At 35.9% G+C, this 16,124-nt stretch overlaps 1 protein-coding gene across 1 annotated transcript; it reads right to left on the bottom strand.

Annotated features, from left to right (window-relative positions):
* Positions 1-12,044: 12,044 nt before the first annotated feature.
* Positions 12,045-14,682, bottom strand: LOC149139203 (PHD finger protein ALFIN-LIKE 2-like). The gene is made up of 4 exons (XM_089450635.1): positions 14,604-14,682; positions 14,096-14,131; positions 13,784-14,003; positions 12,045-12,657 (listed from the first exon to the last, which is right to left on the bottom strand). The coding sequence occupies exons 1-4, from the start codon at positions 14,680-14,682 to the stop codon at positions 12,045-12,047; spliced, it is 948 nt and encodes a 315-aa protein (XP_089306761.1).
* Positions 14,683-16,124: the final 1,442 nt, after the last annotated feature.

Genomic DNA, 16,124 nt, shown 5'->3' with positions numbered 1-16,124 from the left:
CATCAAGTAGTTACCAAAACAATGAAGATTATAACAAGACAAAGTGCACAAGATATAGACTCCAATCTAGGGAAAAACCTCTCCAAAGGGAAAACCCAGAGAAATGTTTCTCTTCTTCTATAGAATCTACTTACAAAGAGACTTCCAAGACCCAAAGACCAAAGCCAACAACCCTACCAAACACCATGTCATCCCCCAAAGATATCTTCTCAAAGGTAACATCCAAACTTTGACCTACTGCAAATTCATCCTAGAATTTCAGGCCTGCAATTTCTTCTTAGAATTTCAGCCCTGGAATTTCGGCCTCTTGCAATTATAGCTTCACAAAAACTATAACTTCTCATGTGTGGAAAAAGTGAGAGAGAGAGAGAGAGATTAAGCCCAATAAACTTCTATTCCTCATTCCTTTCCTCATCCTTCTAGCTCTTCTTATCCTTCGCTATTGCATATCCAACTTGACATGGATGAGTGATAATTGCTTGTATTTATAGCTTTTTTGAGGGGTTGAATAAACCTCCCTTAGGACGAATTGATCTGCTCTTGGGATGACTTTGTCTTGGGATACGAAATGGATATTTCTTGATAACATAAATATCTTTCTTTATTACGATTCCGATGGGACTGTGACATGACCAATAGTATTCTTTATTGTAGAAAGACCTAGAAAGACATAGAAAACATACAAGAATGAAGAACATGCTTTTGCCTCAAACTTGAAAATAAAAATATAACTTCTTTTTCTTTCTTTTCTTTATTTATAAAGAATATACAATGTCATGATTATAATTAGGTCATTGTGAAGACCGGACCTAATTACAATTTTCAACAGAAAGTGGTCAAATTCATGGCCTTGTGAATAAGGTTGGCCATCATTTGAGATTGAGGTGATTGTGGGCCCTAGCTCAAGCAATTTAATCAAGAAAGTAAGTGTTTTTCCATGTAAGGTTCACCTACTCCATGGAACTAAGGAAATTATTGATGTGGTATTTGTTTAATCCCCTAAGCATGATAAACTGAAAGTGGACGTGCCTCTAGTGTTTAAAGGAAAGCATGTTTTTCTAGGATTAAGATGTGTAGGAGAATTTAAGGAACTATTGTACATGACAAGAGTGGCATTGTTACTTATTTTGTGCCCAATCCATTATGATAAGCCCTAGAGAAATTAAAGTTCATAAACTGGGCATGGGTGGTGCGATATGAATGTTGTCATCAAATTTTGGTGAATGGAACTAAAGAGAATTGTGAGGTGTTTATTGGAGAAAATGATTCCAACCACCAGTTCTTGATAGGTGTCATAAATGTCAATCCACGTGTCATAGTTAGTTTGAATTGGGTTGAGTTTAGTTGAGTGTCACTCCAATCATTTATTACTACTTGTATCCTATGTAATCTTGTTTAAGAACTACTAAATAATGTGAATATTGAGTTCGCTCTATTTCCTATTTTGATTTTATTCTCTTTTGTTCTTTTTGCCTCTTGATGCGGGAGCATCCAGCCAAAAAGGGAAATTATTGTAAATAATAGACATAGGGGTCATGCATTAGTTTTCTAAACTCCAAGTTACTTAGATATTCTCAAAATAAATAAAACTAGGAGAGCTTTTAGGCATAAAGGAGTGGATGTGGACCTTTAAGTGATAAGGATAGCTTTTCTATTTTAGAACAGGGAAAAAGATGAAAAGATGATTTTGTCATATGTATGCATTGCATGAGCTTTAGTTGAGTGATTTTAGGATTTTTTTTATCATGCTAAGTTTAATAAATTAGGGAGAGGAGTGAGTGTGAGAAGTGAGCAAGGATTCTCCTTGGGAGCCTTCGGGCAGTTTGTAAAAGGGCCATGGATTTGCATATCTGGCCATGAATATAACTGTGTGAATGTTTGTTTTATGTAAATATAAGTATGTCGAATTTGACTTTGCATGGATATGCTTGTGTTTAACCGGCTCTAAGATATGGCTCTGCACATGGGGCAGAACTGATGTTATATAATATTGAATTTGCATAAAGGGCTAATGGCTTTATTTCCCATGCATGGGCTGGATAATAATGGTGAATCGATTTTCTTTTCGTTGATATATAGATAGTCTTGATTCTCCATTTACGCATAGTGGCGCACATATATGCTTGTTATATAGTGTTGAATTTGCGTGGTGATGATAGTTCTGGTTTTGATTCATACGAAAATTGCGGTGTATTAATCCGGGTGACTTCCTTTTGAAGACATACTGCCGAGAACGAATTCTAACCGCTGTATATGCGTGTTTAAATCTTTGACTGAAGATACGCAGGTTATCATGCTTGGTTGGGACTATCCGGTGCCGAGACTTTGGAAACTAGTCATAAGAGATTTTACATTATGAAACCAACACGAAGAAGCCAGGGGTTTTGAAGCGGAAACGCTATAGTTCCAAGCACTGTGGATGCGGGTTCCAGATCAGGGCAATCGTGCCTATCAAGTATTATAATCAGAGTCTCTGTCAGAACGCTGTGTTTGCGGGCGTTGTGTGTTCAATTAGAGAATGCCTGCAGTTCGAATGGAAACATATGAAAACAGAGGCTGCGAACAATTTGATATAAGTTGCAGCAACCACGGAAGTATCGATTCTAGAATTGAAGTATTGTTGAGTTGAGTCATCGTTTGATCGCCGAGACTATTGGTTCATTGCAATTGTACCGGGACTGTGTAGAGTCATACATATAGCATTGTCCATAGCATATGAATCGTTACCATGGCAAGGCCCAGCTTATAATTTCACCAATATATAGTTGTTGTTAACGTGGATATAAATCGCGGTTAAGACTTCACCAATAGGCAGATGAATCTTAAAGGTAAGGCACACTCCTTAATTAAGTTCAGCAATATATTTTGAGGTTGATGGGAATGTCCGAAGTATTTAAATGATGGGCTTGAATCTGTATGTGAAGCTTATAGTTATAAATCATGAGATTACAACTCCATGAACAAGATTTTATATGCATGGAGGTTGGAGGATCCTGGTAGAAGTGGCCTGGGAGCGGCCTGGGTTGCATCAGGTGGTATCAGAGTGGGAATGCTCAACTGAAGGTGTTTGTTTTTTTTTTAGAACTGAAGTGTGATGAATGATTTTTTGTTTGATATGCAAACTACACGAGTGAACAGGATTGCAGAAACAAAGGGAGGACGAGATCATGCAAGATCTTAAGAGGTGAGATTATTTTTCTGATTTGAAATTTGTGAATTGAAGTTTATGGTTGCAGAGAAGTGGCAGTGAACCTGAAGAATCCAATAAGGAATTGGATAAAGAGGACAACTGAAGTGTTCTCAGGAGAGAGAAGGAGATTGCAGAAGCCTAGAGGGAGCAAAGGTGTTGCTTAGGAGAAGGTTCCAGGAAAAGGACCATGCTTACCAAAAGACTAAGTGAGGGGAGCTTAGTGAGGTAAGATTGCAGCCAGGAGGACTAGCTGTTGCAGAGGCTTGTTGCAAAGAAGATTCAACAGAGGTTGAATAAAGTTGCAGATGAGAGAAGCCTACAAGAGCAGTAAAGGATGCTCGAAAGGTTCCAGCAGAGGACCAATGATTACCAAAAGACCAGATCTGGAGGGAAGGATTGGTGAGGTAAGTGGCAGCAAGAGAGGTTGCTGTGGTAGAGGCTTCATGCAACTCATAAGTGAGGAACTCATGGCGAAGGAGAAGATGACTACTGATAGTCATAGCAGAGATTCAGGGAAAAGCCACGGTAGAGGACATAAGAAAGAGGATGCCAAGGTAAATGGCAAGAAGATGAGTCCAAAGGAAGTTGAAATGGAAGAATACATCTGTGAACCAGAACAAGGAGAATTTCTGGGAGATAGTGAAGATGAAGGCTGGAAGACTGAAACTTCAAGTAAGACCAAAGGGTCATATATTTTTAAATCTGACAATTTGTGGATGTTTGCAGGTGAAAGACAATTGGCTGATACTGTCATGAAGAAGGAAAAAGACCAGCAGAATCAAAATTCTGTTTTGGAAAAGCAGAAGGTAGATGGGCCTTATATACAGCTGGAGAAGGTGATCATGGAGAATCAGAGAAGAGGTCTAGAGAAATGGCACAAAAATGGGATGACTGCAGGAGTTCGAGAAAGAGAGATTGCAGTAATGAAGGTACAATTGCAGGTACTGGAAGAATGGCTGCAAGAGCAGAAAGATCAAAATGGAAAATGGATCTTTCCACTGAAGGGAAAGAGAGTGATTTGGCGACAGTTGCAGAGGAGGTTGAAGCAAATTGTGATTGCCTTGTTGAAAAAGGGACTTAGAGTTCTTGCGCCAGAGTTGGAGTTTGAAATTCCCACATGCAGATATATTAAAAGAAAAATGTTGAAGGAAGCAGTCAAGACTGAAAAGTCTTGTGGTTTTAAAACTAATGAGTTGCGCATGTTTGCAGGTACAGAACAGGAAGATAAACAAGCTTTAGAGTTTGTGCAAGAAGAGTTGAACCTGAAGGCTGTTCAGATCGATAATGAGTTAGCAAGATCTCAGAAGCAGATGGGGAAGAAGGAGTTTAATCAGGATGTTGATGCAGGAAGAGAAGGACCAGCTGATGATTGGCCAAACACTAGTTGAGGTTTTACTAAGGAGGATGTACAACCTTGTGCAACTGTTATAGCACAAGAAGAAGTTCGTATGAATGCAGGTGATGATGATATGCTTCAGCAATGCTACAGAGAAATTGCATTGTTGGAATATTGGTTGGAGAATCCAAAGTATGACAAGGAGATTGCAGCAGATGAAAGAGTTCAGTACACTGAACGAGAGCAGAAAGACATCCTAGAGATAGATGGTAAGAAGGCGAGACTAGCTGACAGTCTCATGGTGAATGCGAATCAGCATACTGATGTGCTGACAGAGAAGCTGGGAAGAAACTCAGAGCAACATATTGAAGTGTTGCCAGCGAAAGCTGAGGAAAAAGTTGCAGATGAAATTGCAGGTGACAAGCAAATGAATGTTGCAGAGGGATAGGAAGTTTGGGAGGCAGCACCATTCATAGTGATAGCTAGAGCAACATGTGGGGCGACATTTATGATGGCAGCTGAGACAACACTAGCAGAAAAAGAGGCACTGATGCCTTATATTTTTTATTCTAACAATTGTTTTATGAGTACAGTTCTTACTGAAGAAGCTGGAGAAAATCTGCTAGACAAAGAAATTGAAATGATGAGGCGGATGATGATGAAGGAATTCCGAAAGAGACCAGCAGCAGTGAAACAAAAGAGAAGCAGCAAGAGGAAGACAGTAGAAGATTGCAAGAGTACAGCTAGTGGAGCAAAACATCATAAAATATGGAGACCCGGAGAAGAACAGACAGAAGCAGCGGCAAGTGCAAAGTTACAACACAAGATATGGGATCCAGGCAAACATGGAGCTGAACACATGATCAGGAGATCATGAATTTTTCTACCTTGGGAGTATGATGCGGGAGCATCCACCCAAAAAGGGAAATTATTGTAAATAATAGACATAGGGGTCATGCATTAGTTTTCTAAACTCCAAGTTACTTAGATATTCTCAAAATAAATAAAACTAGGAGAGCTTTTAGTCAGGAGTGGATGTGGACCTTTAAGTGATAAGGATAGCTTTTCTATTTTAGAACAGGGAAAAAGATGAAAAGATGCTTTTGCCATATGTATGCATTGCATGAGCTTTAGTTGAGTGATTTTAGGATTTTTTTTATCATGCTAAGTTTAATAAATTAGGGAGCCTCAAAGGCATGGAAAGCAAGGAGTGTGTGAGGAGTGAGTGTGAGAAGTGAGCAAGTATTCTCCTTGGGAGCCTTCGGGCAGTTTGTAAAAGGGCCATGGATTTGCATATCTGGCCATGAATATAAGTGTGTGAATGTTTGTTTTATGTAAAAGAAGTATGTCGAATTTGACTTTGCATGGATATGCTTGTGTTTAACCGGCTCTAAGATATGGCTCTGCACATGGGGCAGAACTGATGTTATATAATATTGAATTTGCATAAAGGGCTAATGGCTTTATTTCCCATGCATGGGCAGGATAATAATGGTGAATCGATTTTCTTTTCGTTGATATATAGACAGTCTTGATTCTCCATTTACACATAGTGGCGCACATATATGCTTGTTATATAGTGTTGAATTTGCGTGGTGATGATAGTTCTGGTTTTGATTCATAGGAAAATTGCGGTGTATTAATCCGGGTGACTTCCTTTTGAAGACATACTGCCGAGAACGAATTCTAACCGCTGTATATGCGTGTTTAAATCTTTGACTGAAGATACGCAGGTTATCATGCTTGGTTGGGACTATCCGGTGCCGAGACTTTGGAAACTAGTCGTAAGAGATTTTACATTATGAAACCAACACGAAGAAGCCAGGGGTTTTGAAGCGGAAACGCTATAGTTCCAACCACTGCGGATGCGGGTTCCGGATCAGGGCAATAGTGCCTATCAAGTATTATAATCAGAGTCTCTGTCAGAACGCTGTGTTTGCGGGCGTTGTGTGTTCAATTAGAGAATGCCTGCAGTTCGAATGGAAACATATGAAAACAGAGGCTGCGAACGATTTGATATAAGTTGCAGCAACCACGGAAGTATCGGTTTTAGAATTGAAGTATTGTCGAGTTGAGTCATCGTTTGATCACCGAGACTATTGGTTCATTGCAATTGTACCGGGACTGTCTAGAGTCATACATATAGCATTGTCCATAGCATATGAATCGTTACCATGGCAAGGCCCAGCTTATAATTTCACCAATATATAGCTGCTGTTAACGTGGATATAAATCTCCGTTAAGACTTCACCAATAGGCAGCTGAATCTTAAAGGTAAGGCGCACTCCTTAATTAAGTTCAGCAATATATTTTGAGGTTGATGGGAATGTACGAAGTATTTAAATGATGGGCTTGAATCTGTATGTGAAGCTTATAGTTATAAATCATGAGATTACAACTCCATGAACAAGCTTTTATATGCATGGAGGTTGGAGGATCCTGGTAGAAGTGGCCTGGGAGCGGCCTTGGCTGCATCACCTCTGCAATCTTTAACATGGTATTAAAGCACAGCCTACATAAATCTCTTTGAGGGAAACAAAGAGAAAAGTGCGAGCCTGCATAATATTCCTTGAGAGACCAACAAAGAACATGAGCGAATGTGAAGCAACGGTGAGAATAGGAATGGTATGAAAGCACAACCTACATAAGTCTCTTTGAGAGAAACAAAGAGAAGAGTGCGAGCCTGCATAATACTCCTTGAGAGAGCAACAAAGAACATGAGCGAACGTGAAGCAACTGTGAGAAGCCTATGTTGTTTGAAGCCAGCTGCAAGGAATCCCACTCCTACCAAGAAGCCTATTTCTTCGAAGCCATTGAACGCCGAGAAGAATCACTGTGCATTGATGAAAAAGTTTTTTTATTTTTTATTTTTTTCTTAAATTCCTCGATGCGTTGACAAAAATGAACTCGAGCGGTCTGAACAATCATGTTATTGAAGCCCATGTTAGAATGCACTTGAGCTGTTTGAAAAACCACATTACTTTGCATCACTTACACGCTTCTTCGAGTAACTCATCCGCGTAGCAATGAACCATGCATTAGCACTATAAATTTAAAAGAGTTACAAAATTTTATGCAACCTAGACCACTTAAAAAGAACACAAAATCAACATTTGAAGGATCATGTTTCAAGATTTAAAAAAAAACAGGCCTCATATTTTATTAAAATGTCATTCATCTAAGATCTCCACTTTGGTGAGTTCATTTCAATTTTTTTTAAAAGAACTCGTGTAATTTTTGAATGCAAAGTGCTTTAAAAAGGCTCATGTAATTTTTTAAAAAGGGCTTTATTGAATGGTTGATTATTTTTTACAAAAAGGACAAAAGATATTTATTTAAAAAAAGAGTATTTAAAAAAAACAATGGGGGTGTTTTTCACATTAGTTGTGAAAGTTACAATACTCGTTTTTAATAGAAACAATGTTAAAGAGGTTTGTGAAATATTTTGTGAAATGATTTGCATTATAAAGAATTTGTAGATTTGTCTATTTTGTAGAAGGTAAGAAGGTGAGAATCCAGCATAGAGGTGCAACAACATGCAGATATTATGTATGCAATTCAATTTTCTTGTTTAGTCATAGTCATCCAATGTTAAACAAATGAGAAATACCAAGAGGTTGAGAAAGTCAAAGAAACAAAAAGAGTTATTTAAGATATATTTGAGAGAGATGAAAGGCAAAAGGCAAAAGAATTCCTTCACATTGAAATGCATGAAGGAATGCGTAGATGATAACTTTCTTCCCCTCATTGTAGATGCAAAGACAACCAAGGAGGCTCGGGAAACCCTTGAGTATAGTTTTGGTGTAAGGGGGAGTAATCCTATTGAGGATGAAAATCAAGGTGGATCTATAGAAACATATCTACATAAATATAAATACTTTGGTGAATCCCACTTGAACGTGGATGACAAAGATGATGATTATGAAGAATCTACAAAAGCAACAGAGAAAGAGCACACAAATGCTCATGAATCCCAATGGGCACAACCACAAGTGGATGATGATTTAGTGAAGCCAACAACAAAGTTTACTAATGATAGTGAAGCTTCCGTTGGAGCACCCAGTGGTATGGTGAATCCAACAATTATAATTGTTTATGTTACCTTCAATCAAGAACAATTAGATAGTGATGAGTGGTTGCACATGATGCAACAAAAGAATATCATATATATGATGTTATTTGGTGAGAGAAGCACACTTGATTTTCAGTGTGTATATGTTAGCAACAACCTATAAGAATCAACAAAATTTGAAGAAGAATTAAATTTCCTTGAAGCATGGATTGCAACACCATGTTTTGATGAAGTTTGCATAGAAGTCGCATCAATGAATGTTGAAGGTAGCATGAATGCTGTAGAAAATGAAAATGATAATGAATTTTTCGTGTATTGGAGTGCTGAATAGATACAATTTTATTCTCATTTTATATTGTAGAAGGAAATATATGGACAAATGGAAGAGCTACAACACCAAATGAACAAACTAGAATTTGAAGCCTACAACAAAAAGACAAAGATGAAGCAATTCAGAGGATACAAAATCTAGAAGAAAAGAAAAAAAATCCAGCCCAAATGTTGATGTCATTTTTTTTGTCATTATAAGCCTAGTTGAGACTTATACTAGTAGGAATCTTAGTTTAAATTTTTGTGGTTGTAATTAAGAGGAAGTGTTGGAGAAAATAATCCCAACCACCAGTTCTTGCTTTCTAAGTGTCATAATTGTCAATCCAGGTGTCATAGTCAATTTGATTTCAGTTGAGTTTAGTTGAATTTCACTCTAGTCATTTAGTACTTCTTGTCTCCTATGTAATCTTATTTAACAATTGTTGAGTAATGTGAATATTGAGTCTACTCCATTTCCTATTTTGAATTTATTCTCTTATGTTCTTTTCGCCTTTTGAAAATTTTAAAATGTTCAAGTCCTCTTATGGGAAGCTCAAGGTTGTTGGAAGAGCGAGTGTAGCTACTAAGTTTTAGTTCCTATGCAAATGACATGCACCAAGCCTCCCTAATCAAGTGCTAACCATTGCACACGAAATTTAATTTGCATGAAGGAGGAACAATTATTGTCAGTGGAGTTTAAGGACTCTTCATGGTATTTCATTCTAATCATAGGCATAAGCATGATACAATGGATTACATAAACTAGCAGGACGTGTTGGGGCATGGAATTACATAATCGTGGAGATGTTGATAACCATAAAGGTAAATTAGAGCATCCATAATGAATAGGGATGGAATGCACAACAAAGTAGCATCATATGTGTGAATATGAGAGCATAATAACAAATTATATAACAACAATAATTAAAAAAATTATCATGATGGAGTTCAAAATTTTATTGCATGTAAATGGGAATATTGCTATAAGAGCCAGTAAGGCATGCATACCATGGGAAATTTCCAGTAAAGTTTGGTGTTAGATTTAGGTGATAGGGGGCATGCTGGGTTAACAAATACCTTAGGTTTAAAATTTGAGGAGGGTAAATACTAGAGTGAGCAACGCTAATTCACTTGATTGGTTTGTTTGGATTTCGTTAAGAGAGACCCTAAGTCAAGGTTTAAAGGGGGGATTGTTAGGTAAACTTGACTCAAGGAAAGAGTCAAAGTTGATTAGGTCAAATGGTAGTGGTTTCGAGCCTGTGGTTTAGCTTACCCATGGTTTTCTGCCCATGGAATTCATGTAATGAAGCCTTTAAAAGCCTAGGTGATGACTCTATTGTAATGGGCTAGGGGATGTGAGAAGTGAAGTCTCACTTGGCTGATTTTTGGCCAAGGGATCTTATGGAATTCCATTGGCTAGTTTTTCCCCAGAGTTGGGATTTCCGAGAGTAAACATGGTGTTCATGTTTCCATGTTATATGTTTTGTTGTTTTGTTAATTTTTCTCTTGCAATAATTTTTAACATAAAGGAGTAAGAGGGAAAACAAGGACATAAACCCTAGTAATGGAAGCACATCTTGTTCAAAATGCAACAAGAAGTAGATATTGTAGAGGGGCGAGTCGAGGATCCCACAGGTTGCTCCTTGCTTATATGTTACCAAGAGACAAAGTGTGAGATTTGCAACTCTTTTTAGATCTTTGTTAAGATCCCCTCAAGAAAGTTGCTACTCATTGGGGTTTTGTTCTCAAATTTGGTTTATGACCTCAAGTTTTACTTAGAGCTTCGATTAAGTATCCCCTTATTCATGCAATGCTTGTTTTTTTAAGGTAATTAACTAGACAATGCTTCTCTCTCAGCCTACATCATTGGTAAAGATTCTACTATTTTTATGGTTCTACGTTTACGAGGGGGGATTGGAGCTAAGCCTTCCTCCTCTAGAACCTTTTATTTTAAAGATGTGATCCATGCTTGACCCCCTCCTAAGGTGGATCAACCACGTATGGAGGAACTTCACCAACTCTATTCTAAGGTAGCCTTAATCTGTCATTTTAATGGCTTCTAGTCCCACATGGTCAATCTCTAACAATGGATGCATTCTGTATGGACTAAAAATTGCAAAGCTATGCTCAAAAGGATTCTTCATTGTGTTATTTGAGGAATCAAAAGATTATTAGAAAGATTTATCTAAAGGGATTTGGTTTTGAGACAATGCTATACTGCTTACTGTTGATACCTCTTCCTTCCTTCCCTATGGTTTTAACCCTGTGACCTTTTAAGAGAAAATACATGCTCTTAACTATTAGGCACACTCAATATATTTCTATGATCATTTTAGGCCAATTGTTACTTTGATTCATTTTTTTATACATTAAGAATAAGACATCCATTTCTTCAATAACTATTTTAGGCCAACAACTTTGATTCACTTTTTTAATACATTTAATATACTGTTACATATTATTCCAATTTCTTTAGAAAATGGGACATCAATTTCTTCTTGCCGAAATCCTATAAACTGAGCCTTGAGCAGGTGATAATGCACTTTTTTATGTCCAAAGGTTTTGTTAATGCACCTAAGCTATTAAAGGGTGGAGTTTGAGTTTGTCTTAATGCAACTAAGATAATAAAGCGTGGGAATAAATATGTACTAGATTTGTGGAAGATACTGATGTAAATTGACAAATATTATAAGCAATACATAATATCAATGATCTATAACTAAAGTAATTAGGAGGATTTAATGATAACCTCCTCACCCAGATTAGATACTAATGTAAATTGACAAATATTATAAGCAATACATAATATCAATAATATATAACTAAAGTAATTAGGAGGATTTAATGATAACCTCCTCACCCAGATTCAGTAGCATAACATAATAATATTGCAATATCCTAAAAAAATTCTATTTACCGCTTCCGTAAGTCAGTTTTCTCATCACTGCCAAAAAAAACATCAAGAAGTTGAAGTTCTAATTCATTCTATATCCAGAATGGTTTGAATTCTGAAAGTAAGGGTTCTGCGACATAACTATTCAGGAAAAACGTTTCCTGACATTTATTGGACGCGTGCCCTTTAAAATGGCAGACAGGTTTATAAAACTTCAGAATGGAAGGGCATACAACCAATCATGCTATTCCCTTTTACGTTTCATGGACCTTTCTTTCACACGACATTGAGGGCACTTGTATAATCCAATGTCCTCGCTTTTCTGCCTACTCACACGCACACAACGCCCATGATACCACGTGTGGCAGGCGTCACACAGTATCCAAAACTGGCCTTCCTTGTATAACCTGTTGCATTTTCCGCAGTTAGTTTCATCTTTTTCTTGAACAAGAGAATTATCTTCCAGGACAACGTGATTTTCATTAGGTTTTTCACTCTCAACATTTCGTCTTATGTCACTGCTATTCCCGGTTTTTTCGCCAACTTCAAAGGATTTAGTCTTGCTCGCTCTAATAGCCCTGATTTTCCTCATAACGTTTTCCAAAACAAGAGGATTATCTTCTAAGACAAAGTGGTTTTCATTAGGTTTTTCATCCTCAACTTTTCGTTTGATGTCACCACTATTCGTTGGCTTTTCCCCAACTTCAGTAGGTTTAGTGTTCCTCGCTCTAATAACCCTGAGATTTCTCATATTGTACATGTTTTCGACACTTTGTGGTATCCCTTCGGACGCATAATATCTTTCGATTTCCTCAAGAAGAGTGCTCAAGCTATTTATCTTGTCAAATAGAATGGCCCTGCAAAAATGGCAGCCCCAAATCAGAATAATACCCAGAATAGTCATAATATATTGTGTGCCAAAGTGCATGCATAACGAGAGGGATAATGAGTTTGAAGTACAGTAGGCAACTACGGTTGTTTGTGCTAAATTTATTTGGCACATGCAAATCATTTCAAGTTCCCCATAAACAAAGTTGAAAATGGTTTGTGAAGTTTGATATATACTTCAAAAGGTGGAAATTTCCGAATACAAATTTGTATTTCCAGATACAAATTTGTAATCTAAGTTTGAGATTTTTTTTTTAACATACTATTGGTTTATTCAAATACTATTTTGTAAGAATATTATATAGGCATTTAAAATTAAGTTATAATAAAGATTATGTAATGATTTCAAGATTGTTGTGAATAATGATCTTAATTTGTATTAATGTTAAATAAAAACAAAAATAAAAAATTTCAATTTCCATTTTGTAAAGTAAAGTTTTTTTTTTTTAGAAAAATTTAAAATAAAATTATGTTAAAAATTGGTGTGAGCTATTTATAAGTTAAAAGGTTTAACTAGTTCAAAGTTTTATGGAATAATTATTGGGTGGGTTTCTTTGTTGGAGTATGCAATAGGACGCAGTGTGCCTGTGGGATTATTATTGTCATTAATCCAAGAAAGTACTTTAATTTTTGGTGGGAAGTCAGACAATGTACAAACAGTAAGACAATTTATTGTGGAAAAATAGTTGGGGATAGAGAGTATTCAGATATTCAGAGATGTTAAACGCTTCATAGAATGGGTGTTGGATAACACTAGCCTCAATCCTCCAATCCCTCAAAACCAGATGAGTGGTATCCTGAATTTGGTAAGTACCTTCTAACTTATCAATTTTGATCACATATACAAAGAACAGAACTGGATGGCCGATTTGCTGTCTAAGAGAGAGGCTACTAAGAAAACATGTAAATTCTTCTTTTCAGCTTATGAACCTGGGATAATGGTCAATGAAGGTAGCATTAACTAGATTCAATACAGCACTAAAGACGAACGTTCACTGAGGGTCCACTACCATTACTTTGCAGGAAAGTTAACGTTAAAGTGCAACTGGATTATTAGCAGAATTTAAGAACTAAGTTTTCATGGAGTGATCTAACCTGTGCTCTGCATTAAGGCGAGCTCCTCTGAAAAACGCACATCTCAGCAACCAAGCATCTGACCACCTGGCTACAAATCGAATCCACTCCATTAAGCTCATTTCGAGCATTTTCTCATTCACGCCAACGTAGTGCTCAGGACGGGTACAAGGATGGTATTCTTCCGGTGGCTTTACGGCCCATGTGGCTCGGGAGGAGGCGTAGAGGCATAAAGGATCCTCTGCATTGCAAATTATTAGTAGGTGGTCTTTCAACTGATAAAATTCACAGGGAATATTCAATTTTTCAAAAGCAATAGTCCACTCAACTTACCTGCAGGGTCACATTTCTCCACAAGAAGGTGCAGTTCTGCAATAAACATAACGTTTAATTGTTATAGTAATATTGATGATGGACAACCAATACAATGCAATCAATTTATAAATGGGATGGGCGGAGTAGTATATGCTATTTTAAATCTAACAAGTAATACATATTGCTTGGCTCATAGCTCATTAATAGATTGATATCATTGTATATACTGATATTAGTTTAAACAAGATATGACAACGTGTTTAACCATGAACCTGAAACTCTCGGCAATTAATATTTAACAACAAACCTGAAAACTCTCGGCAATTAATATTTAACAACAAACCTGAAACCCTTCGCAATCAATATTTAACAAACGATAAACCCATTAATGCAATCAAGCTGTATATATTTAATTAAATCTAACAATCTACATATACAGCCTAATCGTATTAATGAATCTATAGTCTAAACAATAAATATCCCTCGACAGAACTAAAATAATTTAAATGATACGTTAATAATATACCTTGAGTGAAAGCTCGGAGCAGAGCTGTCCTTCGTGGAAGAAAACGTTTATGGAAAATCTTTTCACGTAAATGTTCCATGACTTTTCCGAATGTATTTCTTGAATGCAACGGTTCCAAATTTATTTCTCCGAATGAAAAGGCAGCCTATTGCTGTAGAGCGAAACAGCGTTCACAGTATGTCAACCCGAAGCGGGTAAAGTATATAAATACGCTTGTGTGGTGCGAGTACCCTATCGTCGGCTTGGCTTGCCTTGCCTGGCTCCCCTGCCTTTCTGGCATCCTCGTAGGTTGGAATAGCTTTTAAAACATTTTCAATGGCGGTTTATGAAGTGATGGATATGAAGTTGGGTCCGTTAACCACTCTCCGAATAAAATTTTCCACTAATTTTGGTTAACATTTGGAAACTGAGTTTATTTATGATGTAAATTGTGGTGATACTTTAATTTTTATAATTTAATTATATTATAATGTTATTTTAATATTTAGTGTGGGTTTTGAGTAACCACTTCCAAATAAAATTTTCCACTAATTTTGGTTAACGTTTGTAAACTAAGTTTATTTATGATGTAAATTGTGGTGGTACTTTAATTTTTATAATTTAATTATATTATAATGTTATTTTAATATTTAGTGTGGGTTTTGAGTATATATATATATAAAAGTGAAAGATATTTTTTTTTGTATATATAGTTTGAGTGGGTTTAATAGTTAAGAATATGTGTTTGGTGGATCTCTTGTTCTACAGATAATGGGTTTTATACATCAATTTGGTGTATCGCTTAGTTCGTGCCCTTAAAATGAGATAATAATTTAAAATGTAAAATTAGAATAAAAATTTACACCTTCAAATATCTGAAAATGTTAATACTCAATAAATCCATCATAAAAATGAATCTATATAATGTATATAGGTTTAATTTTTTATTATTATTTACAATAATATGAATATGAATTTGAGGTAATATTTTTATATATTTTATCGATTTGAAATAAAATTTTGACTATCTATTTAAAATCAAATTAAAATATATTAATGTTGCTATTTTTTATTACAAAGTTTACAAAATAATTTTAAACATTTATTTAAAATGAAATCAAGATATATTAATGATTTCATATTTTTAATGGAATACATTTGTGTTTTTGAGTTTAACCACTTTGAAATAATTTTATCTTTTTATTATACTAAATTTAATAGAGCTGTTAACCATTTATACTTTTAACATAAAAATGGTATGATGGTTTTTGTGTTAATTTCCTAAAAGAACCAAAAGGTCCATTTTTGTGTATTGAGAGAATATTTCGAAAATAAATACTCATGAATTTTTCTTATAGAATTTATATCCAAAAAAAGTATGACAAAGAAAAATTCATGTGCCATAATGTATAATTATAGGCGATACAATAATAATGTACTCTAAAAAAGAAGGGCTTCATATTGAATATAAATTTTGTTATGAGATGGTTATTTGAAATTGATGAATTTAATTAGTTTCCCAAGTTAACTTTTGTTTTTCTC

The sequence above is a fragment of the Pinus tabuliformis genome, chromosome X (genome assembly GCF_031772625.1).
Source record: "Pinus tabuliformis cultivar Carrire ecotype Pingquan chromosome X, CPIR1, whole genome shotgun sequence".
Classification (NCBI taxonomy): Eukaryota; Viridiplantae; Streptophyta; class Pinopsida; order Pinales; family Pinaceae; genus Pinus; species Pinus tabuliformis.
The sequence above is the reverse complement of the archived record's forward strand: the minus strand, read 5'-3'. Positions and strand labels throughout refer to the sequence as shown.

Excerpts from the sequence above, each read along its gene's own strand:
- LOC149139203 (XM_089450635.1), bottom strand. The coding sequence starts at position 14,682 with ATGGAACATTTACGTGAAAAGATTTTCCATAAACGTTTTCTTCCACGA. Across the intron at positions 14,132-14,603 it reads GCTCCGAGCTTTCACTCAAG|AACTGCACCTTCTTGTGGAG; the intron begins GTATATTATTAA and ends TGTTTATTGCAG. Across the intron at positions 14,004-14,095 it reads GGAGAAATGTGACCCTGCAG|AGGATCCTTTATGCCTCTAC; the intron begins GTAAGTTGAGTG and ends TTTGCAATGCAG.